Raw genomic sequence first — 26,274 nt, 5'->3', positions numbered from 1 at the left:
AGGGTGTTCTGAAATAAATAGGGAGAGAGGCGGAGGAGGATAGAAGATGGATAAAGGACCTCCCAGTCACGAACCATTTCAACTCCCCCTCCCATTCCTCAGACGACACGTCCATCCTGGGCCTCCTGCAGTGCCACAACGATGCCACCCGAAGGTTGCAGGAACAGCACCTCATATTTCGCTTGGGAACCCTGCAACCTAATGGTATCAATGTGGACTTTCCTTTATCCATCTTCTATCCACCTCCTACTCTCTCCCTATTTATTTCAGAACCCCCTTCCCCTCCCCCATTTCTGAAGAAGGGTCTAGGCCCGAAATGTCAGCTTTCCTGCTCCTCTGGTGCTGCTTGGCCTGCTGTGTTCATCTAGCTCTAATACTTGTTATCTCAGATTCTCCAGCATCTGCAGTTCCTACTATCTCTTGAGTGTTTCATTTGTCATTTGCTTATAATGCTCAGAATCCAGCTTCCCCAAAAGGAGTCTCACACAAGCATAAGCTAAAGTTTTTGTAAAAAATCAATTTTTATTATGTACGAAAGAAAATATTTAACTTATCTTCGTGTCTGCATTACTCTAAAGAGACAGTAGAGTTCCAAGCATAGGGCAGTGGGGGATTACAAATGATCTTAACTGCAAACTTAAACACAGATCTCCTTTATACAATGTCCAAGAATTCAAATTCTGGCTTGTTCATTGTCTAAACCAACAAGCCTGGCATCCTGACTCAGCATTATGAACTTTCAGAAGGAATATTGCAGATGACAAGCCTTTTCCAGTAGTGTAGGAGACTACAGCAATATCTATACAATATGCAATGTACACATAAGCAGCCACTGTACATTAATTACATTTCCAAAAAACCCACTGGGTAAATCCATGAAGCATTATGATTTTTCTTTAACTTTACATACAGACACTGGCCTGTTACTATTCTGTTGCAATTAAGACACAGAACTTTGTGATAATTATATACATATTGCTAACAATTCTAAATCAAATTACCCAGTGCATATGAACTAAAACGGATACTAACCAGCTAATTGGTACAAACTGTTTGTAGCAATTAAGGAGTCTTCCAGGCAGTACAGGTCCACCATCCTTTATGCTTATAATATTTTTCTTTAAAAACAATTTAATGTGTTACTGTAAATAAAATGCAAAGTGGAAAGGCAATTTCAAACAAAATTTAGTATGAGACACTCACACAATGGCCAGAAATAATTTCTGTACAGAAAGTTTGTTAAGGGTCACAGCTGAATGGTTTTGAAGGTTAAGCTACATAGTGATTCTGTCACCCTCACAACTTTTAAAATCTATCCTTGTTAAAGTAAGTATGTGAAAAGGGCAAAACATGAATTCTTATCTTACTATTCCTTTTCAAAATCCTGGTAAATGCTGTAGAATTCAGGGAAAATGCACTACTTTAGACATTTGTAAACTAAAGGTGGTTGGAAAGCATGGTTAAAATTTCAGGAACTGATTTTAGATACCATGATCCATACTAAGGACGACTGACATTTCAAACCTTGTGATTAAATTAGATCATGTATTTGTCAAAGGTGTTTAAACACGAGTGATGAATGGCATAACATGGTGGTACTGTACTTTAGTGCAAGTGGTAGAAAAGATCCTAATTTTGTAGATTCTTGGCTATGTCATCCAGAGAAGACACAAAGAAAGCAGCCAGGGAATTGCATCAAATAAATTTGTTTTTCTGTACTAGCAGGGTTTTTCATTTGCTATTTCCTGTTGCACTTATTCACATGGCATACAGTCAAATGGACAGAAAGCAGTATTGAGAGTCTCTGAAGCAGGTATCCTGCCTGCTCCCCCAGTCAGGTAAATTCGGAAAATGGGAGAAAATCTCTCAACAGAAAATAAAAGTGGTGCAACTTATTTTCAATATAACAGCAAAAATAAACCATTCACCATTATATCAAACCAAAAAAGCCTACAGCTGCTTCTGTAAGTTGGAAACAGTGCATCAGCTCTGCGTGACAACAAAACGTCAAACATATTAAGAGACAACTTCTTAACTCAATCTTTTCATTTGTGTCTCTGTTTCTGCTCTCCAGACCAATCTTCTTTTGCCTTTTCATCCTGTAATTGTTTCCGGGAACCTGCACAAATGTTGACGCTGTAGGCTCTATTCTGATCATTTCTACACACAGAAGTCCCAGAAGAAAAGCTCAAACTTCTGCTCAGAGTAGAATCATTAGGTTTATCATCACCAATCCTGGAAAGAGAATTTCTAGGGGGCTGACTGAAGTGCGAAGAATGAATAGTCCAATGCCCACTACCAGATGCACAGGAATCTGGTGGATTTACTACATGTGACTCTGCAAAAGTATGACTGACCTTTAATTGTGGCTGAGTCTCCGGAAGCAAAGCCTTTCGGGCCAGTCTTGGATCCCTAGGTATAGCCTGAGTAGACAACTCTGACCTACCTGATGTCTCAGGCTGTGCAGTAACAGATGACTGAGCATTATGCAAATGATGTTTTGAAACTACTGATTGAGAAGGAATCGGTGTTTTTGGAAATTGCCCACTGCTGACATCAGCTGCTGAACGCGTACTAGTTTCATTCCATGAACTTTTCTGTGCAAGACCAGGAACTTGCTTCTGTTCACCCATTAATGCATCTGGATCAGAAATATTTCTCTGGAAAGCAGGCCTGGGCTTCAAGATTTTTTGGCAATCTTTCTTATAATCACTTTCACTTGTTTTCACTATGGCTCCTCTTTTCTGTGCATCCTGAATCAAAGCTTTCCAATCTTTATTCTCCTAAGATATGCAACGGAAAATGACCGATTTCACAACCAGAAATTCCTCCTTCACATGTTTAAATAGAGCAACTCATTAAAGAAAAGCAAGATACTTACTCTTTAAAAGGTTTACAAAGTAAATATTTGTGAAATCACTTATTCTGTGCTAATAGTTCTTACAGTGAAACCATTGTAACAAAGCATTACAGCAATTTAATGTGCAACTGAATCCCAAATACTACAATCTCACGAGGTCGCTTCAGGGTTTCTTGTGTAAAAATACACATTTTTATTTTACATGCACCGTCCCTTTGCACTGCACTGCTGCAATCTTATGATTGTTGCTTAACTCTGTCCAGTTCCAATTAATCTCTCAATTTCCTTTTTTTTAAACTCTGAAACACATATTTGCTGAAATACAAGGCAGTAACTTCATGGTGGTACATACACCGGGTGTGTCACATGCCTGGTTTTTAGTTTGGAAACAACTTGGAAGTGGTGGTTGGTCTGATGTGAAATCAAGACTCTGGGAAGAAAGTACTTCCCAAATGGCTGGCATTCCATTTGAAGGGCTTATTTAGATAGGGATCCTGCTTACTGACAGCCTGAGTCCGAGTGTAGGTAATCGAACTGAGAGCAAGTACTGGGTGGCACAGTGCTTAGCACTGCTACCTCACAACGCCAAGGACCCAGGTTTGTTTCCAGTCTTGGAAGCCTGTCTGTGTGGAGTTTGCACATTCTCCCTGCATCTGCGTGGGTTTCCTCTGGGTGCTCCAATTTCCTCCCCTAGTCCAAAGATGTACAGGTTAGGTGAGTAACCCACAGTAAATCCAGGGTTATGGGGATAGAGTAGGGATGTGGATCTGGGTGGGATGTTCTTTGGAGGGTTAGTGCAGATTCAATGGGCTAAATGGCTTCTACCTGCACTGTAGGGATTCCAAGATACATCCTGGGGACTATATATGCCTGAGCGCCATGGTTGAGGGGGCGGGGGGAAACGGAGAGAGAGAACAGGTTGTTATGGTGATAGTCTGGAACAAACAGCATCAGGGGATAAGGGAAGGTTTACTGGTGAACTCACTGGGGCTGAACAGTTTCTGCTTCACCTGCCCACAAACTGCGCTCGAAAGTAAATCATCTCCTGGATTTAAGCCCTCTCACCTCCTTTAAGCTGCTGAGTTTCCCTGAAGTCTGGAAACCCACTGCCTAAAGTTAAAACTAAATAACTGAAAGTGAAGGCAGACACAGCGTCATAGCTAATTTCCCAAGAGCAGGATGGTCACCTCTTACTCTTCCACAAAATGGTCCGATTCAAAGCAAGTTGGGCTCCTGTCTCAGATTTTTTGAAATCTAACTTTTGACACAACCCAATCTGTTGAGAGCTAAAATTTAGCCCTAACAACTCACTGGAGGTGGAGACTCCACAAATATCGCCATCCTCAATGATGGAAGAGCCCAGCACATTAGTGCAAAAGATTCGCAACCATCTTTATTGGACTGGATTGGATGACCCATCTTGGCCTCCACCAGTGGTCCCCAGTATCACAGATACCAGTCAGTCTTCAGCCAATATGATTCACTCCATGAGAATCAAGAAACAGCGGAGGCACTGGATACAGCAAAGACTATGGGCCCTAACAACACTCCAGCAGTAGTAAAATTTCTGTCCAGAGACTGCCAATCCCCAAGCCAAGCTCTTCAAGTACAGCTATAAACTGGCTGACATCTACCTGACAATGTAGAAAATTGCACAGGCACGTCCCATACACAAATCACAACACAAACGCAATCCAGACAATTAACGTCCCTTCAAACTACTCTCGATCATCAATAAAGTGATGGAAGGTGTCAGTGCTATTAAGCAGAACCTGCTTAGCAACAATCTGCTCACTGATGCCAACCTGGGTTCTGCAGAGCCACTCAGCTCCTGTCCTCATTACAGCCTTGGTTCAAACATGGACAAAGCAGCTGAATTTCAGAACAGAGATGAGTGTGACAGCCCTTGGCATCAAGGCTGCATTTGGCCGAGTGTGGCATCCAAGAGCCCTAGCAAAACTGGAATCAATGGGAGTTAGGATAAATGCTCCATTGGTTTGAGTCATATCTGCCACACAGGAACGTGGTCATGGTTGCTGGAAGTCAATCATCTCAGCTCTAGGCCCAACCATCTTCAGTTGCTTCATCAATAGCTTCCTTCCATCATAAGGTGAGAAATGGGGATGTTTGCTGATAATTGCACAATGTTTAGCACCATTTGCAATTCCTTAGATCCTGAAGCAACAAGACCTGGACAAGTAACATTCGCACCACACAACTGCTAGGTAATAACTATCTCCAATAACAGACAATCTAACCATCACCCTTTGATATTCAATGGCATTACCATCACTGAAATCCCCACTAACATTTTGGGAGATTACCATTGACCAGAAACTCAACTGGATTCTTCACATAACTACTGTGGCTTCAAGGCTAAGAATACTGCAGCGAGTAACTCATCTCCTGACTCCCCATAGCCTGTCCACTATCTACAAGGTACAAGTCAGGAGTGTGATGGAATACTCCCCACTTTCCTGGATGAGTGCAGACCCAACAACACTCAAGAAGCTTGACACCATCCAGGACAAAGCAGCCCACTTGATTGCCACCACACCCACAAGCATCCACTCCCTCCACCGATGGTCAATAGCAGCAGTGTGTACTATCTATAAGATGCACTGCAGAAATTCACGAAAGATCAGCATCTTCTATCGCAACTACTTCATCAGAAGGACAAGGGCAGCAGATACATAGGAACACCACCACCTGCAGGTTCCCCTCCAAGCCACTCACCATCCTGACTTGGAAATATATCGCCATTCCTTCACGGTCACTGGGTCAAAATCCCGGAATTCCCTCCCTAATAGCATTGCAGGTCTACCTACAGCACGTGAACTGCAATGTTTCAAGGCAGCAGCTCATCACCACCTTCTCAAGGGCAACTAGGCACAGACAATAAATGCTGGCCAACGAGTGATGCCTACATTCCGCAAAAGAATTTTTAAAATTCCCATTAATAAGTAGTGAGTTATACTAACTTGTGTAGAGTCGCATCGTAAGACAGTTGAAATGAATTCCAGAGTAGTTCGGGGAACAATATTCAACTATTGATATTGCTTTGACCACCAACTCAACTGATCTCAATTTCTCTTACAAAATCATAAGTGATCAACATTTTATTACAAACCATGAGCGTTTTCAGATTTCCCAGAATGAAGAGACTCAGACGAGCTCGAGTAATTGTAACATTCAGTCTCTGCCGGTCTGCTAAGAATCTGAAAAAGAGTCAAATGGAATGATGAAAATAAAATCAATAACAGTGCTCCTTTTGACTCCATACAAACCACACAGCTAATTACTAGTGCAACCTAGTGAGTCCATAAAATCTTCAATTTTCTGCATTTGTTCAATTAACACATCATATGCCAATAAAACATTTCCTGCCTTATATGATTTCCCTCAAAATACCGTAAATTTTCCAAAGATAGAGCAGGCCAGTTCTCAATTTGAGAACAGTCAATATTTGCACTGGGTCTGCATTAGGATGTTGCTGATTAGCACACATTCCTGGGAAGAAAGAGCATGTTGATACCTAAGTGGAGCTTTCATATTTGCAACAGACCTGAAACAAAGGGTGAAAATCATGGAACTAATGTAAAAGTGAAGCAAAGTCATTTGGCTTTTCTTATTGTCATCTCTACGAGTAGGAATAAAAGTAGATTCTTAAAATAAACTTGAATTTGCTTTTCTCATGTTTGGGATATGCACATGCATCACCATAATATACAAGCCACATGCATCATTCTGTTTCCACTGATATCCATTCCCTAAATTTGCAAAGTAGAAGAGACTGAAGCATGTTCTAAAGCTAAAGACATTTAAAAGGTTGAATCTAGGAATTGTTAAATAATGATCAGTAATTTCGGATCTGGAACTGATGACATTCTATGAGAGAACTCCCAGTTCAAATTCATTTAGAATGCCCTTCGCTATCAATTGTCTGGTGCAAGCTCTTAACGTAACATGGTATTGGCATTTCTAGATATCACATGAGCGTGTTATGCTGGAAATCAAACCCCGCTGCTCCTGGAGTCATCTCAAAAGTTAATTCTAGACCCAGGTTGATAGAAAGCACAAACCAGGTTCTTGTACTGAACATGAATCACTACATATTACAAATAAAGTAGCTGCAGGTAAATAATGAGATGTTCACATTTAACTCTACTAGTTAAAACCCTATAAACTCCCCCCACCCTGACACACACACGTGTACAGACAGACATAGACAAGGGGTAAAAAATGGTTCTCATGGATGGAGGAAAAGATTGGGAAGGCAGTTCAGTGCTTCCTGTTGACCTGGTTTGCCGAGATCATCCTTGTGCTGATCAGTATGCTGCTTCTCAATCTTCATTCCCTGGATGCCTTCACTTGCTTGCAGGAGGCACAGGGTAACTGGTTCACATTTAGAAAAAGGTTTCTGACTTATTAAGTCATAGCTTAAAGCAGCTTAAGAAAAATAAACTGGTTTCCTTCAGGCTTAATTTCTTTTTATAGCTGAAAACAGAGAAGGCTCCTGAGCCTGCAGTTATCTGTTCAATTACCTGGGAGCCAATCACAAAGTTGTTGACAGGCTTGGTTGGTATATGGGGTCTACTTCCACATAGTTCTTGATGGAGTTCCGGGTTGAGTACCAGGCCTCTCGGAATTCCCATGCATTTCTTTGTTTAGCTTGTCCTAGGATGGTTACGTTGTCCCAGTCGAATTGGTGGCTTTCTTTGTCCGAGTGAATGGAAATGAGTGACAGTTGGTTGCGTCTCTTGGTAGCTGGTTGGTGTTCATGTACACTGATAGCTAGTTTTCTCTCGGTCTGTCCGATGTAGTGTTTGTGGCAGTCCTTATATGGGATTTTATATATAACATTGGTCCTGTTAGATGTGGGTATGGGATCCTTTGTTCTTGTCAGTAGTTGTCGCAGTGTAGCTGTGCGTTTGTGATACCACGATTCCTAGTGGTCAGAGCAGTCTTGAGGTCATCTCTGATATGTTCTTGATGTATGGCAGGGTGACTAGTTTATTCAGGTGTGCTGTGTCTTCCTGTTGTTGTCTATTGAGTAAGTACTGGCTTTTTGGGTAGCACTGTTTTTAAAGACACTGTGGAGGTGTTCTTCTTCGGCTTTGCACAGTTCCGGGATGCTGCAGTGTGTTATGGCTCTTTTGAAAAGAGTTTTGATGCACCTCTGTTTGTGGGCGTTGGGGTGGTCGCTGCTGCAGTTAAGTATCTGGTCTGTATGGGTAGCCTTCCTGTATACACTGTCTGGAGCTCACCATGGGCTCTTTGTTCGACCATTACATCCAGGAATGGAAGTTAGTTGTTGTTCTCTTCTCTGGGTCCATATACCAACCACTATGAAGCACAACCAGAAATGAGGCCAACCACCACATCAATAACATGCAGGACAGACCAACAACACTTCATCGGAGGCGCACTGAAGTTATCTAGTGTCGTGACAAAATGTCTGCAAACCAACCTACCAGCTTGACGAACAAATCAACGATCCCATCCACAACCCGACCTACAATTCTTTTCAAAAACTTTAAACAGGCTGAAGGGCTTTATCATCACTAATTGATTACTAATCCATGGGCCAATCAGCTTCTTGCTGCTGGTTAAATTGTCATACGTACACAGCCCTTAGTTTCAGTTTGTCTGCAAACCATCTAATACTGTATGAACCAGCAGCTATGTAAACAGTACTTACAATCAGTGTCAAGTTACTTGCTTTCAAAAAGTGCACTAATCCCTCAGCAATGCTTGGTTTTAAAATAGTTGTTTTCCTATTCAATCCACAATCAAAAACATAGAAAAGTAAGATACAGTCTTTACATCATCCAACTTTAAAATAGCAAGATGAAAATTCAGTTATTAAAATCTTACAATAAGTAAAGTTTATATAACCTTTAATGGATGTCTTGAAAGAGAGCATATGACGTGGCACGGAGGCTCAGTGGTTAGCACTAGGGACCCGGGTTTGTATCCAGCCTTGGGTGACTGTGGAATTTGCGTGTTCTCCTTGTGTTTGTGTGGGTTTCTGCAGGGAGCTCTGGTTTCCTCCCACAGTCCAAAGATGTGCAGATTAGGTGGACTGGCCATGCAAAGTTCCCTACAGTGTGCAGGCTAGGTGGATTAGCCTTGGGAACTGCAGGGTTATAGGGATAGGGTTGGGGGGTTGGTCCCGGTGCGATGCTCTTTAGAGGGTCAGTGTGGACTTGATGGGCTGAACAGTCTGTTTCCATACTGTAAGGATTCCGTGAAAGAATCATAAACTTAGAGGTCTACAGCACAAAAAAAAAGCCCTGTCAGCCCAGTGGGTCTGTGCCAGTTAAAACAACCACTTAGAGGGTTAGGTAATGGAAGTAAACGCAAACTTCAGATGATCTGAAAAGGACCTGTTTCTCTTTGCACTATCAAACCACCTTATTGTTCTCAGACAAAGAAGAATCCAAATAGGAGGAAGAAACCACTCAAGAAAAAACAGTAAAGTCATGGAGGGTCAAGTGGAGTCAAATAGTAACAAATGAAAGTAAAATCACTTTACCCAATAGATCCTTGAAAATTGCCTGCTCTGACGCAGGTAACAATGATGCAGTCCTTCTCGCATCCTTGAAACCCATCCACTGTGCCCACCTGCACTGACCTGAAAGAGGTAATACAATGCATTAAATTTAATAATAGGTATTTATCCCTCTTCTGAGGTGAAACATTGATCATAGCTACCCATAAAAATTAAGAAACATGCATTCTGAAGGTGGGAACATTATACATTGGTTCATACTTCAGTCTAAACCAGCAGATCTGTGGAAAATAAACACTGCCCCTCCTTGACAACTTTATATTTTGCCTTTTGCCCTCAATTATGAAAGCATAAACCCCTTACTGATATAAAGCTGAACTGATACCACATACTCTCCAGTACCTTACTGTACTTGAGCGTCAACAATTAAAACACTGGAAAGCCAGTTTGAAGGCGAGGGGCACCATATGGCTAACTATGGCCTCACCCAATACTAAATAACCTCTAGGTAGAGCTACAGAAAAGGGGCCAGGAGCAGAAATCCTCATCTGTTTTGACTTAACAAGTGGTGCTGTGATTAATTATAATGTCACTATAATCTCCCAATCTGTATTCTATTTCTCAGCTTTCAAAGGATAAAGGATCGAGAATCATGGGTCACTGCTGCAGGGGTAGATGAAAACATGGTGTTGAGGTTACAATGAGAGCAGCCATCATCTTACTGAACAGCAGGGCAGGTTCAAAAGGTGCCGAATGGGTTATTCCTACTCCTACCTCACATGTTTGATAAACTGGGCTACGTGGAGACCATGAAAATTGCCATGTCTAACTGTCATTTTACAACACTTCATTTGGACTTGCATTTGAAGTGAGCCTTTAACATTGAGGAAAGCTTGTTCTAATTTCAGCCTGTACACAGGCTAGCATCCATCTTCAGAAGCTAAACCCACAAACAGAATCTGTCATGCAAGTGCATCTCCTAGTGGCAAACATGAGCTACAACTGTTTTCTCATCATTTGGTGAGAAACGTAGGACAGCAATTTAAGGCCAGATTGATTAAATTACAGAAACCTTATATAACACATTTTCTTAATTGTTCCTCCAGGAAACTGGTTTCCAGTTGCATTGTAGCTGACCTCATGACTTTCATAAATGCTAATGGCCAGGACAAAAGCAAACGCTGCAAAACTTGGAAGAGGTAACTATACAAGTACCAGAAAACTGACTTGGAAAATGGGGACATTTTACAGATTTATTAAATGCTAGCATGCATGGTCTTAATAAAAGCTTAAAATATCAGCCAAGACATGAAGACAACTCATGAGCAACAAATTTGTAAAACATTACTTTCTGTAACACCGTGAATGACAGTCCCATCCGTACACCAGAATGCTGCATGATGCCTGCCGTGGATTGTCAGCAACCAAGTCGGTGGTTAATGCTGCTGCCTCTCTGCGCTGGGGACCTGGGTCCGATTCCAGCCTTGGGTGACTGTCTTTGGAATGTGCACTTTCTCTGTGTCTGCGTGGGTTTCTACCAGGTTCTTCCCACAGTCCAAAAGATGCGCAAGTTAAGCGGATTGGCCGTGCTAAATTGCCATCCAGGGACGTGCAGGCTACGTGGATTAGCCAGGGTAAATGTGGGGTTATTCGGATAGGGTGGGGAGTAGGTCTGGGTGGGATGCTCTTTGGACTATCAATGCAGACTCAATGGGCCAAATGGCCTCTTCTGCACTGTAGGGATTCTGTGATCCACATGTAACGTTCAAATCTATATTCCATTAATTTATGTGCATCTTACGTTGCTGATACCAACAGTGAAATCAGAAGTCACAAAACAAATCATCAAATATGCTTTTTTTTTTCCAGAAAACATAAATGATATGAATATGTAATAAAAGGTGAGTACTCAAGTTTCAGATATCTACCCTTCACTTACCTGCCTTGTTCAAGTCCAGCTGTTCTCAACTCTTGATCAATTTGATTCATTATTTTCTGTTTCTGTGCATTATAGGGGGTAATTACTCCAATATTACGACAAATGCCTTTTTGTTTCTCTGCAATCATACTGATCAAAGCTATTACCAGTTTTACTTCTTGTGTGTTGACGTATGAGCTGTAAACAAAAAGTGCAACAAAGCTGAGATGCAAAGTCCACGGAAAAGGATGTTGTGCCTTGCTTAACGATGCAGTTGACAATTTCCAATAGTACCAGGATGCTTCAGCATAAATAATAATCAACACAGTCATGACCAAATACTTCATACTACTTACTGCAGTTCCAAATATCCAGAGATCACTTTTAAAATGAGGATTAGTTAATTAGTAGTAACTAACACATTGTGTACATTCTAACCATCCTCAGTTCAACAATTAGCACTATATTCAAGATGTAACATGCCACCTGATTTAATCTCGATTAATACAGACTGCACAGCTCTCAGGTTTTGTCCCAAGTCTATGCTGAATTAGCAGAGACGGAAGAAGGTCTGCTAACTTGGCGTCAGTCTGTCAGGGCTGGGAGGAGCAGGAGAGGCAGCTGAGAAGTCTTCTCTACAGTTGCCAAAAAGTTGTTTTGGGATTGAACAGTCAGAAGCATCACTGTTGGCTTCTGTAACTCACTTTATAATCTCACAGGGTGGAGATCTGGGCTTTATTTGGCACTTCTGTACAACCTTCACACAAGGAAATATTATTGAGAACCAAGACATATCAATGATAAACAGTCTTGAAAAGACTGCTCTGGTGAGAACTCTGCTAGTTCACATCTGCTTTACACTAGCATCTAATCTCCTGTCACAGTGTATAACAAATACAAAGTAGAAAATGTGTTGAAAAGAGATGATTAGGTTTAAAACATACTCTCTCTCCCGGCATTCATATCCATCCGTCACATCAAACAACATGTATGACTGGAAAGGCCAGGTCAGAGAACAACGCTGCATCTCTATCATTCTGGAAAAACACACGGGAGGGGTGGGGGTAGAGGAGGAAAGAAATCAGAAATAAAATCATGTCAACTAAAGCCATGAGATGAAATTTGATAATATTTGAAAACTGCTATACAAAAACAGGATATATTTTCATGATTAAATTTTAGAATACTGTAGAATTGCAAAGTCACAAAAATATTTTGTAGGATATCTACTATATTTCCAGCAGATTAATAGTCTAAACCAATTTGAACTCCTTCAGAGGGCAACAGTCTTCACTGAATCGAAGGTCAAAGGTTACTCTCATAGTGTAAGACTATAATTTTGGTCACTGGAAGGAAAGTGAATAACCCACAAGAGATTTATATATAGAAATAGCGAATTATAGAAGTAATCTTACCACATGATATCTCATTCAACTTATTTCTTATGTGCTGCTTATGTGAAGTTATACAAATTTAGAAGAGAAATATGATATGCTTTAAATGGAGGGGTGTACATAATAGTGTATAACCTTCGAATAACATCAGATGAGAACCTAAAACAACCTATTAAACTTAACTTGCCGTATCTACATGGGGTGCTGGTGTTACAACACTGCATACCCATTTACAAGAGTAACAGGGAATAAAAAAATAAAAGAGAAACCCGGCAGATCTGGCAGCATGGAGTTCCAAAGAACAGTCATATTGGACTTAAAACATTAACTCAGTTTCTACACATGCTGCCAGATCTGCTGAGTTTCTCCACTGTTTTCTGTTTGTATTTCAGGTCTTCAGCACCTGCAGTTTGTTTCTGCTTATTTTAGTAACTGGGGATCACTGTCTCACAATCTAATGAATCGCTGTCAAATTTATCAATTGTGCTCCACGCTGACGGTAGAAGCAAATTGACTGGGAATGGGAGGAAGGGGACCACTAGAGATGGATACAAGTTAATTCTTGTGAAAGTAGCAATGCGCAAGAAGCTTAATAATCTTTGTCTTCTTACTCATCAGTCTTCAACAAACTTCTATAAATGTACTTGGAGGGAAAAAGACAGATGTCAGGATGCATCCTGTACTGTGTTAATAGCATTGTCACTGGGCTCTGTCCAGAATTAGTCCTCTTCACTTCATCGTGCAGGCACTTTTGCAACCGGCACATCATTGATCGGCCATAGCGCAACTCCTTTGCTTTCTGTAAGCAGCAAAAAGTGTTAATCGTTTTCCAATTACATTCCACCTGAGACAGATAAATTTTAGCAAGTAAATAACACAAACAATACATTTTAATATTGTTTAATATAGGATATAACATTTAATGATGGTTTCATTTCAGCAGAACAACCCATGTTGCAATGACATTACATGGTTGGGATTTAAATGAAATTTATCAGGAGAACAGAAAACCATGGTAAATAGGACCAGTTGTAAGCCATCCAGTCCCTCAAGCCTACTCTGCAAATTAGTAAGATCATGGATAACCCAATCTTGACACTTTGCCACCTGGTCTCTTATTCCAAGAGTCAAAAAAAATCTTTTGATCTCAGCTCAGGTAAAAGATGGGCCAGCGCAGACTGAGAATGACACAGGGAAGAGTTCCCCAACACTGACGAGAGCAGGATGCTGCCTTCACAACTTTAATGAGATTGAGATTTAGTGCCAACAGCCTGTTGGTCCTCTGGTATCAGTGAACCAGCATCAATTATCATGGTCTGTATACTCTTGTTTAATTAACTAATGCATATCTAAACTACTACTTCTTAAACTTAATAAAATATCTGAAAATTCCTGATGAACAGCTGATTGGCTTTATTAGGTAACTGTTATCACAAACACTCAAAATCTATCATTGTTTCACTTTCTAATAATGATGGTTTAGTATCATGGTTAATCCTACAATCAAGCTCAGAGGGACAATATTGGTTGTGTGAGAAACATGAACTATGTATGTAGTTTCATTTGTTCTGTAGGCGTAGGAATGTTCCCATCGTTGGTGGATATCAAAGAGGGAAATCACTTTCACCCGTGGCCCTGAATCAGAGAAGGTCAGTTGACTTTCAACTTAACTAGCGAGTGTTTGACTGTGGGGGCGAAAATAGATATAAAAGTCTTAAAGGAAAGGGAGCAACAGCAACCTGATATGTAGAGTGGCAGGAGAAAGAAAGAGAGATGGATGGATAAGGAGCAAAAATTGGAATTTACAATTTTTAAGTCCAGTTACTGCAGGCAGCAAACTATAGCACAAAACTGGCTAACGTTCTTACATGCTGAAGGAACTCTATGTCCAAAGGCATTCTTACCATGGAGATTATGGTTGGTGGCAATTGTTCATGGTCTCCAACAAGAACAAGTTTAGGACAACGATAGATCAAAGGAATCAGTATTTCTGTTTCACATGCCTGCCCAGCCTGAAAAAAACAGAAGTAGTTCAGGCCCCAACTGTGCAGTGGTAGCCAAGTATATGTTTACCACCCCACTTAATCTCCAAGAAACAATACTTGAGAAAGGTCAACAAACAGGAACATTACATGCTGTTTTTCTGTTCTGCAACAGGAATGTTGTCACAGTGGGAGGTTATCTTCCATTAATACCTTCACTATCAGGTCTTTATCAAACCATACTATCAGAGGAACAGCTTATTATTTTCTGGTTGCTAAGGCCAAAATCAAAAGCAATAACTTGCTTGAGGGTCATTTGCTGACTTTAATAAAACTATAAATATGGACATTGTTCTTCACGGCTTAATGTTGGTTTTCAATAAAGATGGCACAATTGAGCATTTTGCAGTTCTTTCATAAAACAACCTGAGTCACTGTTGGTAACAAAAAGCAAAACCGCCTTAAGCCAGAACCCTTTTCAGAAACGACCTGAAAAAGTTAGGTGTTACAGTGGGAAGCCTAGGCACTGACTGTTGAAAAGAGTTTCTTAAGCTGAATATTCAGTTTCCTTTATTTCCCCTCAAAATATCCCCATACTATTCAATTGCAAATCCATTAGATCTGTTGTGAGAATCACTTCCAAAATACTAACCTTTCTTGCCCTTTCAAATGCTGAATTACATACTCCATCCAATTTTATTGCAGACTGCTGACCTTTCTTTTCATCCTTAGTGCTTAACTAGTTGGCTATCACTGTGAAATTTGGTTCCACTCACCTCATCCACGACAATACAACTAAATGGCTCATGTCCCAATTTTCGGAATGACATCTCCAAAAGCATAATCCCACAGGTACTCAAAGTGCAGCAGATGATGTGTGATTCCAGAATAATGTTTAGCTGTATGTCCTGGGTTCGTCCTCGAAGCTGCAAAAAAGTGAAGAATTCAATCCAAAACTGCCTGGATAAAATAAAGGGTTTGAAAGTAAAACATTAGGCCACACAGGTAGTTAGGAAAGAAGAGGAAAATGATATTCTGATGGATAAATGTTATCACATCAAAAACCCAGAGGCTGTTATAACATGCCATCTCTGCTATTGAAGTCTGGAACTGGTACCAGCTACTGGATAAGGAATTCAAAGTTAGATGGAGGAAACTAAGAATTGAAATGCTTCACTAATGGTGCAATAATTAGCAATTTTATCAAAAAGTTACAAAACACCAAACATAAAGCCAGAATTCAAAGGTTCAAAATTTGCATCCAAGCATATTCTGGCTATTGTATTTGTCAATGTTTAAGTTCAAGATCAGATTAATATTTGACAAGTGAAATAATTCTTAACCACATTGTTGATTAGCCCCTTAATGTTGTGACCCAAAGTTCAATGTGTCAGCAACCTGGAAAAATACCGTTACTTGAGTTGCGTTGTCAGTTCTTGTTCTTGCCTGAGCAACTTGTTCTCTAGCATGTATTAACATTTAATAAAATGGTACATACATTTAAAGTGCCTAATTATACCAAACCCTTTTAAAAATTTCTTCACCCAGAAAGTGGTGAGCCTGTGGAATTCGCTACCACAGAAAGGAGTCGAGGCCAAAATACTGAGATTTCAAGGAGGAGATGGATACAGCATTTGGTGCTAAAGGGATGAAAGGATAGAGGGAAAATTATGAACAGGCTACTAGGTTGGACGTTAAGCCATGATCACGACGATTGGCAGAACAGGCTCGAAGGGCCGAGAGGCCTAGTCGCCCTCTTATTTTTCATGTTTCTAAAGTGCTTCATCACATGATTCAGTTTCAAGATGCAGTGACTCTTATATTTAAGAGTCAGAGTCATACAGCATGGAAACAAACCCTTTGATTCAACTCATCCATGCCTATCAAGTTTCCCAAACTAAACTAGTTCCACTTGCCTGCATTTGGCCCGTATCCCTCGAAACCTTTTTTCATTCAGGTACCTATCCAAATGTCTTTTAAATGTTTTAACTGCACCTGTATCAACCACTTCCTCTGGTAGTTCATTCCACACATGAACCACTGTGTGAAAAAACTGCCCCTCAGGCCCCTTTTAAGTCCTTCTCTTCTCACTTTAAAAATATGCCCCCTAGTTCTGAACTCAACCATCCTAGGGAAAAGACATTGCTATTCACCTTATCTATGCCCCTCATGATTTTATTAACCACTATAAGGTCACCCCTCAACCTCCTATGCTCCAGTGAAAAGTCCCAGCGTACCCTCGTAACTCAAACCCGCCAGTCCCAGCAACATCCTGGTAATTTCCAGAATATCAAACATGGATATCAAAAATCTAGACAATAATAATTATTTATTGAAAGCAATAAAAGATGACTATTCAATATGTTTAAAATGTTCAGTTAATTGTTAAGCAGCTGCCAATGTAAATTTCTACAATTTGACTGGTTATAGACATTTGAAAAATAGCAACATCTTTCAGTTCTTACCTCCTTCAGTTTGCGCCCAAGCTCCTCCCTTTCCTTCTCCAATTTTCTCTTTTCTCGTGTCGCAACTTCAATCTGGAGAACAGATGGCAGGATAGAAAATCTTTGGTTTTCAAATGACTTCTGAAACTGTCACTCTAATGCTGGTATCTTCACAGTAATCACATAACTAATTTGTGAATAAGATGTATCCTTCTTTAAAGCACAAGTACAGCAACTTTAACATTTCAGAATTACAATGTGAATTATTAAATATCTGTTATTAAATTTATTACAAATTACTTCTGATATTACAGGCACCCTAAGAGGCCGTACTGTGATTTCTTCTCCTGTAAATGAACTCTGCTAGATAAACTCGTGCTTAGATCAAGAGTTCAGGCTCTACTGTTCCGAGATCAATGCTTCAACAATAATATCATTGCACCCACAGCGATGAAAGCTTTCAACAAAATAATTAAAACAAGGATAGCAATGATGGAATTTAAACATGGGGTTAATACATTTCAGATGATAAAACATATTCCAGATGAAGAATTTAAGATGCAAGTGATGCAACAGTACATTAGCCTATTTAATCCTATTCTGCAAGGTATTTTGTAAGAGAATCAGTTGATCATATCTTCTGAGACTCACTATTTATTCATAGCACGTAGGTCATTGGTCAAGGCAAGAATCAATATAGACAGAACCTAAGAGCAAATTTTTATATTTTAAACAGGTTTGCATTCATATCACTGAACTTGGACCAGAATGGTATGGTGACCAAATGACACAACAGGAAAAGAAGCAGGAGACAAACTGGGAGAAAGATAGGATTCATGTAAAGAATTGAAGAATGATCAAGAAAAGGCAGCAACTTTCTGCTTATCTATCTGTACTATATCTAAAATGATTGTATTTTATTCATCTATAAAATTATAGGAGAACCAACACCCCTTGAATGCTTGCAACTCCACTGTGCATCTTTCAAAAGAATTATACAGATCTTTGCATGGAAATGGGCCATTTGGCCCAACAAGCCTGAATGAGAATTTAAATTCCACACAAGCCTCCTCTTGCCTACTTCAGTTTCAACTTTGCAGCCAGTGTGTCAACTGATGGAGAAAGAAACAAGATTCTTACTTCATATTAAATCAAAATAATTACCACATAGTAAACAGGACATTTCCAGCTAGCAATGTCAGTTTTTGAATGCTTCTTTCACATTCGAATAAATCTCATTTATGATGACTTAGCAGTATTATCACTAGACTATTAATCTAGAAACTCAGCTAATGTTCTGGGGTCCAGTGTTTGAATCCTGCCATGGCAGATGGTGGAATTCGAGATCCATTAAATAAAAAATAAATCTGGAATTAACAATCTATTGATGACCACAAAACCATTGCTGATTGTTGGAGAAAACTATCAGGTTCACCAATGTCCTTCAGGGAAGGAAATCTGCCATCTTCTGGTCTAGCTTAGATGTTGTCTCCAGAGCCACAACAACGTGGCTGACTCACAACTGCCCTCTGAAATGTCAGTTGTATCAATTGCTACAAACACTCAATAAAGAAATGAAACCAGAAGAACCATCTGGCACTGACTTAAGCACTGGAAAACAAAAATAGTAAAAACAGCCCCGATAACCCTGCAAATCTTACTAACATCTGGAGTCTAGTGTCAAAATTGGGAGAACGGTCTCACACACGTCAATCAGTCTTCTCCGTGTTGAACATTTGGAGGAAGCACCGAGGGTGGAAGGGCACAAAATATACAAAAAATATGGCTGCTAGATTGGGTTTCTGGCAGGTAGTAAAGGAAGCATCAAATGGGAAAAACATACTTGACTTCATCATCAATCTGCCTGCTGCAGATGCGTCTGTCCATAACGGTATCGGTAAGATTGACCACTTCACCTTCGTGCGGAGTCAAAATCTCGCCTTCACATTGAGATTACCCTCTATTGTGTTCTCTGGCACCATCACCAGGCTAAATGGTATAGGCTTTGAACAGATTCACCAAATCAACTACTGGGCATCCACAAGGCGCTAAAGACCATCAACAGCAGAATTGCACTCTAACATAACCTTCATATAGACAGGGTGGTTAAAAAGGCATTTAGCACTTTTTGCCTTCATTGCTCAGTCCTTTGAGCACAGGAGTTGCGAAGACATGTTGAGGTTGTACAAGACATTGGTGAGGCCTCTTCTGGAGTACTGTGTCCAATTCTGGTCGCCTATTTATAGGAAGAATATTATCAAGCCGGAGAGGGTCCAGAAGAGATTTACCCGGATATTGCTGGGTATGGAAGGTTTGAGTTATAAAGAAAGGCTAGATAGAACATAGAACAGTACAGCACAGTACAGGCCCTTCGGCCCACGATGTTGTGCCGACCTATTATCCTACTAAGATCAATCTACCCTGCATACCCTACATTTTACTATCCTCCATGTAAGCATAGGAGGTTCAGAGGTGACCTTATAGAAGTTTATAAGATCATGAGGGTTATAGATAGAGTAAATGTCTTTTTGCCCTAGGATGGGGAATTTCAAGACTAGGGGGCATATTTTTAAGGTCAGAGGAGACAGATTTAAAAAAGACACAAAGGGCAAATTTTTTACAAGGGTGGTTTGCGTGTGGAATGAACTTCCTGAGGAAGTGGTGGATGTCGGCGCAATTACAACATTTAAAAGACATTCGGATAAGTACGTGAATAGGAAAGGTTTGGAGGGGTACAGGCCAGGAGCAGACAGGTGGGATTAGTTTAGTTTGGGATTATGTTCGGCATGGACTGGTTGGGCCAAAGGGCCTGTTTCCATGTTGTATGGCTCTATGACTCATGGTTCAGCATATCCCCAATTCAACCATTGCCAGGGAATCAACTGTGGTTCAATGGAGAGTGCAAGAGGGCATGACAGAAACAGCACCAGACATACATAAAAATGAGGTATCAACCTGGTGAAGCTACCAAGCTGGACTACTTACATGTCAAACAGCATAAAGCAGCAAATGATAGACAGTTAAGTAATGCCACAAGCCAACAGATCAGATCTAATCTCTTGCAGTCCTTCCACATTCAGTCATGAATGATGGTGGATAATTAAACAACTCCCTGGAGGTGGAAGCTCCACAAATAGCCTCATCCTCAAAGATGGGGAAGCCCAGCACATCAGCGCAAAAGATAACGCTGAAGCATTTGTAGCAATCTTCAGTCAAAAGTGCTGAGTGGATAAATCATCTCAGCCTCCAATGGTCCTCCCAGCATCACAGAAGTTGGTCTTCAGCCAATACAATTCACTCCACATGATATCAGTGGTTGGAGTCACTGGATACTACAAAGGCTACAGGACCTGAAAGCATTCTGGCAATAGTACTGAAGACTTGTGCTCTGGAACTTGCTGCACCCCTAGTCAAGCTTTTCCAGTACAGCTAAAACAGTGGCACCCAGCCAACAATGTGGAAAATTGCCTAGGTATGTTCTGCACACAAAAAGCAGGTCAAATCCAACCTGGCCAGTTAGCATTCTATCAATCTCCTCTTGATCATCAGTAAAGCAATGGAAGGCGTCATCACCAGTGTTATCAAGCAGCACCTGCTCAGCAACGCCTAGGCTGTGTGCTGCCAGGTTCACTCAGCTCCTGATCATATTATGGCCTTAGCTCAAACACGGACAGAACAGGTGAATTCCAGAGGTGAGGTGCCAGTGACATCAAGGCTGCATTCGAACAAACTGTGGCATCAATGAGCCCAAACAAAACTGGAATCACCAGGTATCACGGTACAAACTCTTCAATGGTTGGAGTCTTACCCGGCACATAGGAAGATGATTGTGGTTGCTGGAGGTCAGTCATCTCAGCTCCAGGACATCAAATTCAACAAGACCTAGTCAATATTCACGCCTGGCCTGACAAATGTCAAGTAACATTCATACAACACAGATGCCAGGCAATTAACATCGCCAACAAGAGACAGAGACAGAGACAGAGACAATCTAATCACCGCCCCTTGACCGTTCAATAGCATTACCATACAGAATACCCCACCATCAACATCCAGGCAATATCATTGACCAGAAACTCAACTGGACTCACCATATAAATACTATGCCTACAAGAGCAGGACAGAGGCTAGGGATACTGCAGCAAGTAACTCACCTCCTGACTCCCAAAAGCCTGTCCATCATCTACAAGGACACAGGACAGGAGTGTGATGGAATACTCTCCACTTGCCTACTCACCATCAACGATCAGTAGCAGCAGTGTGCACAATCTACAAGTTGCACTGCAGACATTCACCCTTGATTCTTAGACAGCACTTTCCAAGCCTATGATCACTTCCATCTAGAAGGACAGGGCAGCAGATACACGGGAATGCCACCACCTGCAATTTCCCTTCCAAGCCACTCACCACAGACTTGGAAATATATCGCTGATCCTTTGCTGTCACAGAGTCAAAATCCTGGAATCCCCTCCTTTTTGGGTCTACCTACAATGCACGGATGCGCCACCACTTCAAGGGCAACTAGGGATGGGCAATAAATGCTGGCCAGCCAGCAACACCCAAGTCTCATTAGAGAATAAAAAATATTTGGATTTAATCACAGGCACACAGAGTCCGTTACTAGATGAGACACTTGCCCTTTAGATGGTAGAGGTTGCAGGGTTAAAAGAAACTTTACTGTTTTGCTGAAGCGCACGTCGCAAACTGTAAAGATTGCTATCACTACATGTCAGTGAAATGTTAAAGGTGGTGGCTGGGGTGCCAATCAAGCTAGCTTCATTATTGTTGTTGAAGCTGCACTCATCCAAGCAAGTATATTAGTAAAAGTAGTTTAGCTATTCCTGTTATTTTCAGATTTGGTTACGTTATCATTGATACATAACTGTCAGACGATGTCATAAAATTTTACTGTAGTTCACTGTAGGTTTGCTCCCATGAGTGTGGTTAACTCACTAGCATCATCTCCCACCAAAGACAAACGATTGAAAGTACAAACGCTTTTGGGTATTCTTCACAAATAACTAAATATCTGATAAATTAAATTCTTCAAACAGCTAGGTAATATATCAATTCTGCACCACTTTTAATCCCGCAACAGAAAGAAATCAGAATTTACCTGCTCCTTGTCTTTTTTGATGATGGCACATTTCTTCCCCAGTTCATCTAGCTTCCGGTCCAACCAATCCTTTCGTCTCTGAATGACCTGATCAGCATCAGACTGGCCTTTCTCTGCATAGCCACAATTGTCCATTTTGGAATTGATAGCAAGATCAATAATTTAGAGGCATTTAAACTGCTTGAAAATATTTTATTCAAATGAAGCAAAATGTACTCAATGATTGTCTGCTCAGATCATTTCAAGTTTTAGTTCTATGTTGCAATGAATCAAAACTTCCTTCAAGTATTGTGAGGCAGCAAAATTAATATCACACATTATCCACAGACTATTCTATATTTTAATACCAACTGATTTAACACTTGGGTGTATGAACTCTTAGGAAAAATTACTCTCTTCCCTCTTCAGTCCAATGAAAAATTTTCAATCAACTATGTGCCTTTTAAAATTCTGTACTGGCTGTCCCCAATTAACTGACACATCTGCAACTGCTCAGTCACGTTATTCAATTTTCATCCCCAGCACAACCACTGCACAACATAAATTTCAAAATGAAGAGTCAAACCTTAACATTTTGTTTACCTCTCAAACAGAAGACACTTACTGATTCTATGATTCACTTGATAATCCAAACTGAACTTCAGTACATCTGAATGGATAGCTCTCTCGGGGCCCAGTCTTACCAGGTTCACATCCCCACAGTTTCCTGAAGAGAAAAAGCACTGAATAATTAAAACTTTTGTGTTGTGAAATAAGCATGACAAACTCACAACTTGTCAACAACAATCAAATGGCACAGTCACTATTCTCTTTAAAAGTACGGCCTGTTTATTAAGTAAACACTTTAAGACAAGTAGTTACATAATTCTAAATGTAGAAGTCTGTTGAGCATAAATATCACTATTTCCCTGATAGTTACTACTAAATACATTTTTTTTTTTATAATCCACCACTTGGGGGAAAAGAAGGAATAGACAGCAAGCATAAATACCACAGTATGGAAAAAGATCTCCAATGACAATATTTATGACAAGTAACAGGATTCCATCTGCTATTGCAAATGGATGTATATGCCACCCAGCAGATAACATCAGAATCATTAACCTGCAGCAAATGATTCAGTTGACTTTCAACAGTTAGCCCAACAGTGTTTGGATTTTTAAGAAACTGTGATATGGACATTGAGCAATTCAAAGTTAAATTTAAAAAAAGCAAATCACATACCTAATGTGTTATTCTTATCTTTGCACTTTGACTTAAAATCAACAATGATCTTTTTCATGAGGTCGTCAATAGCTGCATTTGACGGTGCACACACAAGAATCCTGGTTCGTTTAGTTCTTATGTTCCTGCCGTCAGATGGTTTCACATTCTCTTGTTCCTAGGTTTGGAAGGTATAAACAAGCAAGATATTGGAAAGCATCTCTGACAAATACTTCCTACTTTATTGCCTTTTAAATGAAATTAGTTAAAAGGATATTTGGGGCGGCATGGTGGCTCAGGGATTAGCACTGCTGCCTCACAGTGCCACAGACCTGGGTTCAATTCCAGCCTTGGATGACTGTCCATGTGGAGTTTTGCACATTTCCCCGGTGTCAGCTTGGATTTCTGTCAAGTGCTCTGGTTTCCTCCCACAGTCAAAGGATGTGCATGCTAGGTAGATTAGCCCTGATTACTGTGGGGTTACGGTAGAGGTCTGGCTCTGGATGGGTTGCCCTTCAGAGGGTTGGTATCAACTCGATAGGCCGAATGGCCTCTTTACGCACTGTAGGGACTCTCTGATTCTATGATATGCTGGTCCTATCTTAAAACATTGGAGATAAAGCTTTTAGAAAGAACAAACTAATATAATAGCTCTGCAGGTTAATACACATTTCCAGAAGCACAAAGTTAGCAACAAGAGAAGTTGGACTGACTACTATGAAGAAACACTTGCACGACAATTTTTCTAATGCTTAATGTGTGATTATCTTCAGAGGTAGTTAAACTAGGAAGCAACCAAAAACATTGGTAGGATCCATTACATGATACTGAACAAAAAGACTTCCACTGGAGATCTCAAAGTGTTCTATAGACAATTAGTATTGCTGAAGGGTGGTCCCTGTTGTAATGTAGGAAATGCAGTTGATTTGAGTCATAAAATCTAACAAATAGCAATGTTAGAATGAGCAGATAATCTATCTTGTGACATCGACTGGCCAGAACATAAGGGGTATCTCCCTATTCTCTACGAAAATAGGGTCATAGGATCTTATTCATCCACCACAGCAGAAAACGTGTTTAAATACCTCATCCGAAAGATAACTCTTAACAATGCCATACTCCTTCAGTGGCACTGGAGTGTCAGTCTTGATTTTGTCCTTAAGCCCTGTTGTGCAACTTGAACTCAGAATCTTGTGATTCACAGGCAGTGTTACCATTAAGCTACAGTTGAAAGAAACTTTAGTTAGAACTTAAGTTAGAAAGAATTTGAGTAGTGCCACAGGTCATTTGGTGATGGGGAAAGAAAACCGTTGCGTGTAAGAGCTCTTCTGGATATATACATAAAAAAAAAAGAGTTGAGTTCTCAACTCCATTTTGATTTAGCTCCCTCTCCCACTTCCTTACCTTTGATGAGATAAGGGAAAAGCAGTGAGTGGAGGTGAGGGGCAGTAGAAGTCAGAGGGTTGGACACAGTGCTCTGCAGCAAACAGCATGAGTATTGGTCAAGTTGACTGGTCAGTGTCAAAGTTCGGGCATCTGCTCAGGGCTGGAGAGGATACACGCAGGTACCAACATCAAAGGCAGGACAAAAAGAACTTTCGTACAGTCAGTCAGGATCTAAGTTCAAAATTCAGCAGGACCTCAAAGGTCATAACCTCTGGACTACTGCCTGAACTACATGCAAATTGATATACAAACCAGATTAGGGAGATGAATGCGTGGCTCAAAGACTTGTGTGGCAAAACTGGGATCAGGTTCGTGAGGCACTGACACCAGTACTGGAAAAAGTGGGATTTGCATCATTGGAATGGTATCTATCTGAACAATGTTGGGACAGGTGTTCTTGCAAATTATATAACTACAGAAATGAAGAGGATTTTAAATGAAATTCGGGAAAATATGGTAAATCAAACAGTAGAGACAAGGCAAAGAATCGTAATAATACAGAAAATAATGTCAGAAATGGACTGGACACGACTGTCAACTACAGTGGCGGGGAATCCTCTGTTGAGCAAAAAGATGGACTTTTCTGAGGCCCCAGCAGAAGGTTGCATCTGTTCTGATGCTATGAAGATGAAGAAACTGGGAAAATGGAAATGGAGTCCTTATAGGAACTAGGGTGTGAGCAACCATAGTCAAGGCAACTGTGGGCGTCAGTGGGTTTGTGGTGAATATCTACAGCCAGCTTAGCCCCAGAAATGGAAACAGAGACATCAAGGAAAGGACGAGTGGTGTCAGAGAAAGTGAGAGCAGGTAGAAACTGGAAGCAAAGTTGGCAAATGTTTCAATTCTGGACAAGGGGGAAGAGAGAGCATGAGCGGGCAAGGGCACGACAAGAATGCGAGCAGGCGAGAGAGCGAGAGGGAGAGAGAAACAGAGAGAGATAGCGCGCGTGCAAGACAGTGAGAGAGAGCGCGCAAGCGTGCACAAGACAGCAAAATAGAGAGAGAGCGCGCGTGCAAGACAGCGAGACAGACAGAGCGCGCACAAGACAGCGAGACACAGAGACAGCAAGCGCGCGCAAAACAGCGAGAGAGAGCGCGCGTGCACAAGGGCGAGAGAGAGCACGCAAAACAGCGAGAGAGAGCGAGCGCGCGCAAGACAGCAAGAGAGAGCGAACGAGAGCGAGCGTGCACAAGACAGCGAGAGAGAGAGTGCATGCAAGACAGTGAGAGAGCATGCGCGCAAGACAGCGAGAGAGAGCACGCACGCGCAAGACAGCAAGACAGAGAGCGCGCGCGCAAGACAGCAAGACAGAGAGCACGCGCGAGCGCAAGTGCACGCAAGACAGAGAGAAAGCGAGCACGCGCAAGACAGCGAGAGAGCGCAAGACAGCGAGAGAG

At 41.0% G+C, this 26,274-nt stretch overlaps 1 protein-coding gene across 8 annotated transcripts in view; it reads right to left on the bottom strand.

Annotated features, from left to right (window-relative positions):
- Positions 1 to 497: 497 nt before the first annotated feature.
- The window catches only part of setx (senataxin), a 113,448-nt gene continuing 87,671 nt past the window's right edge, over positions 498 to 26,274 (bottom strand). For 7 of the 8 annotated variants that reach the window (XM_020533699.2, XM_048613552.1, XM_048613556.1 and 4 more), the window contains 12 exons: positions 23,453 to 23,609; positions 22,833 to 22,934; positions 22,229 to 22,341; positions 17,134 to 17,205; positions 15,445 to 15,594; positions 14,591 to 14,698; positions 13,298 to 13,485; positions 12,237 to 12,329; positions 11,314 to 11,490; positions 9,399 to 9,497; positions 5,991 to 6,078; positions 498 to 2,783 (listed from right to left, as the gene is read on the bottom strand). In XM_020533699.2, coding sequence (XP_020389288.2) covers positions 2,046 to 2,783; positions 5,991 to 6,078; positions 9,399 to 9,497; positions 11,314 to 11,490; positions 12,237 to 12,329; positions 13,298 to 13,485; positions 14,591 to 14,698; positions 15,445 to 15,594; positions 17,134 to 17,205; positions 22,229 to 22,341; positions 22,833 to 22,934; positions 23,453 to 23,609 — 2,085 coding nt within the window. In that variant the 3' untranslated portion in view covers positions 498 to 2,045. The remainder of the gene's footprint in view (positions 2,784 to 5,990; positions 6,079 to 9,398; positions 9,498 to 11,313; positions 11,491 to 12,236; positions 12,330 to 13,297; positions 13,486 to 14,590; positions 14,699 to 15,444; positions 15,595 to 17,133; positions 17,206 to 22,228; positions 22,342 to 22,832; positions 22,935 to 23,452; positions 23,610 to 26,274) is intronic. The other variant, XM_048613557.1, reaches the window with a different exon arrangement.

The sequence above is a fragment of the Rhincodon typus genome, chromosome 28 (genome assembly GCF_021869965.1).
Source record: "Rhincodon typus isolate 14 chromosome 28, sRhiTyp1.1, whole genome shotgun sequence".
Taxonomy (NCBI): domain Eukaryota; kingdom Metazoa; phylum Chordata; class Chondrichthyes; order Orectolobiformes; family Rhincodontidae; genus Rhincodon; species Rhincodon typus.
This window is presented reverse-complemented; position numbering and strand designations above follow the sequence as displayed.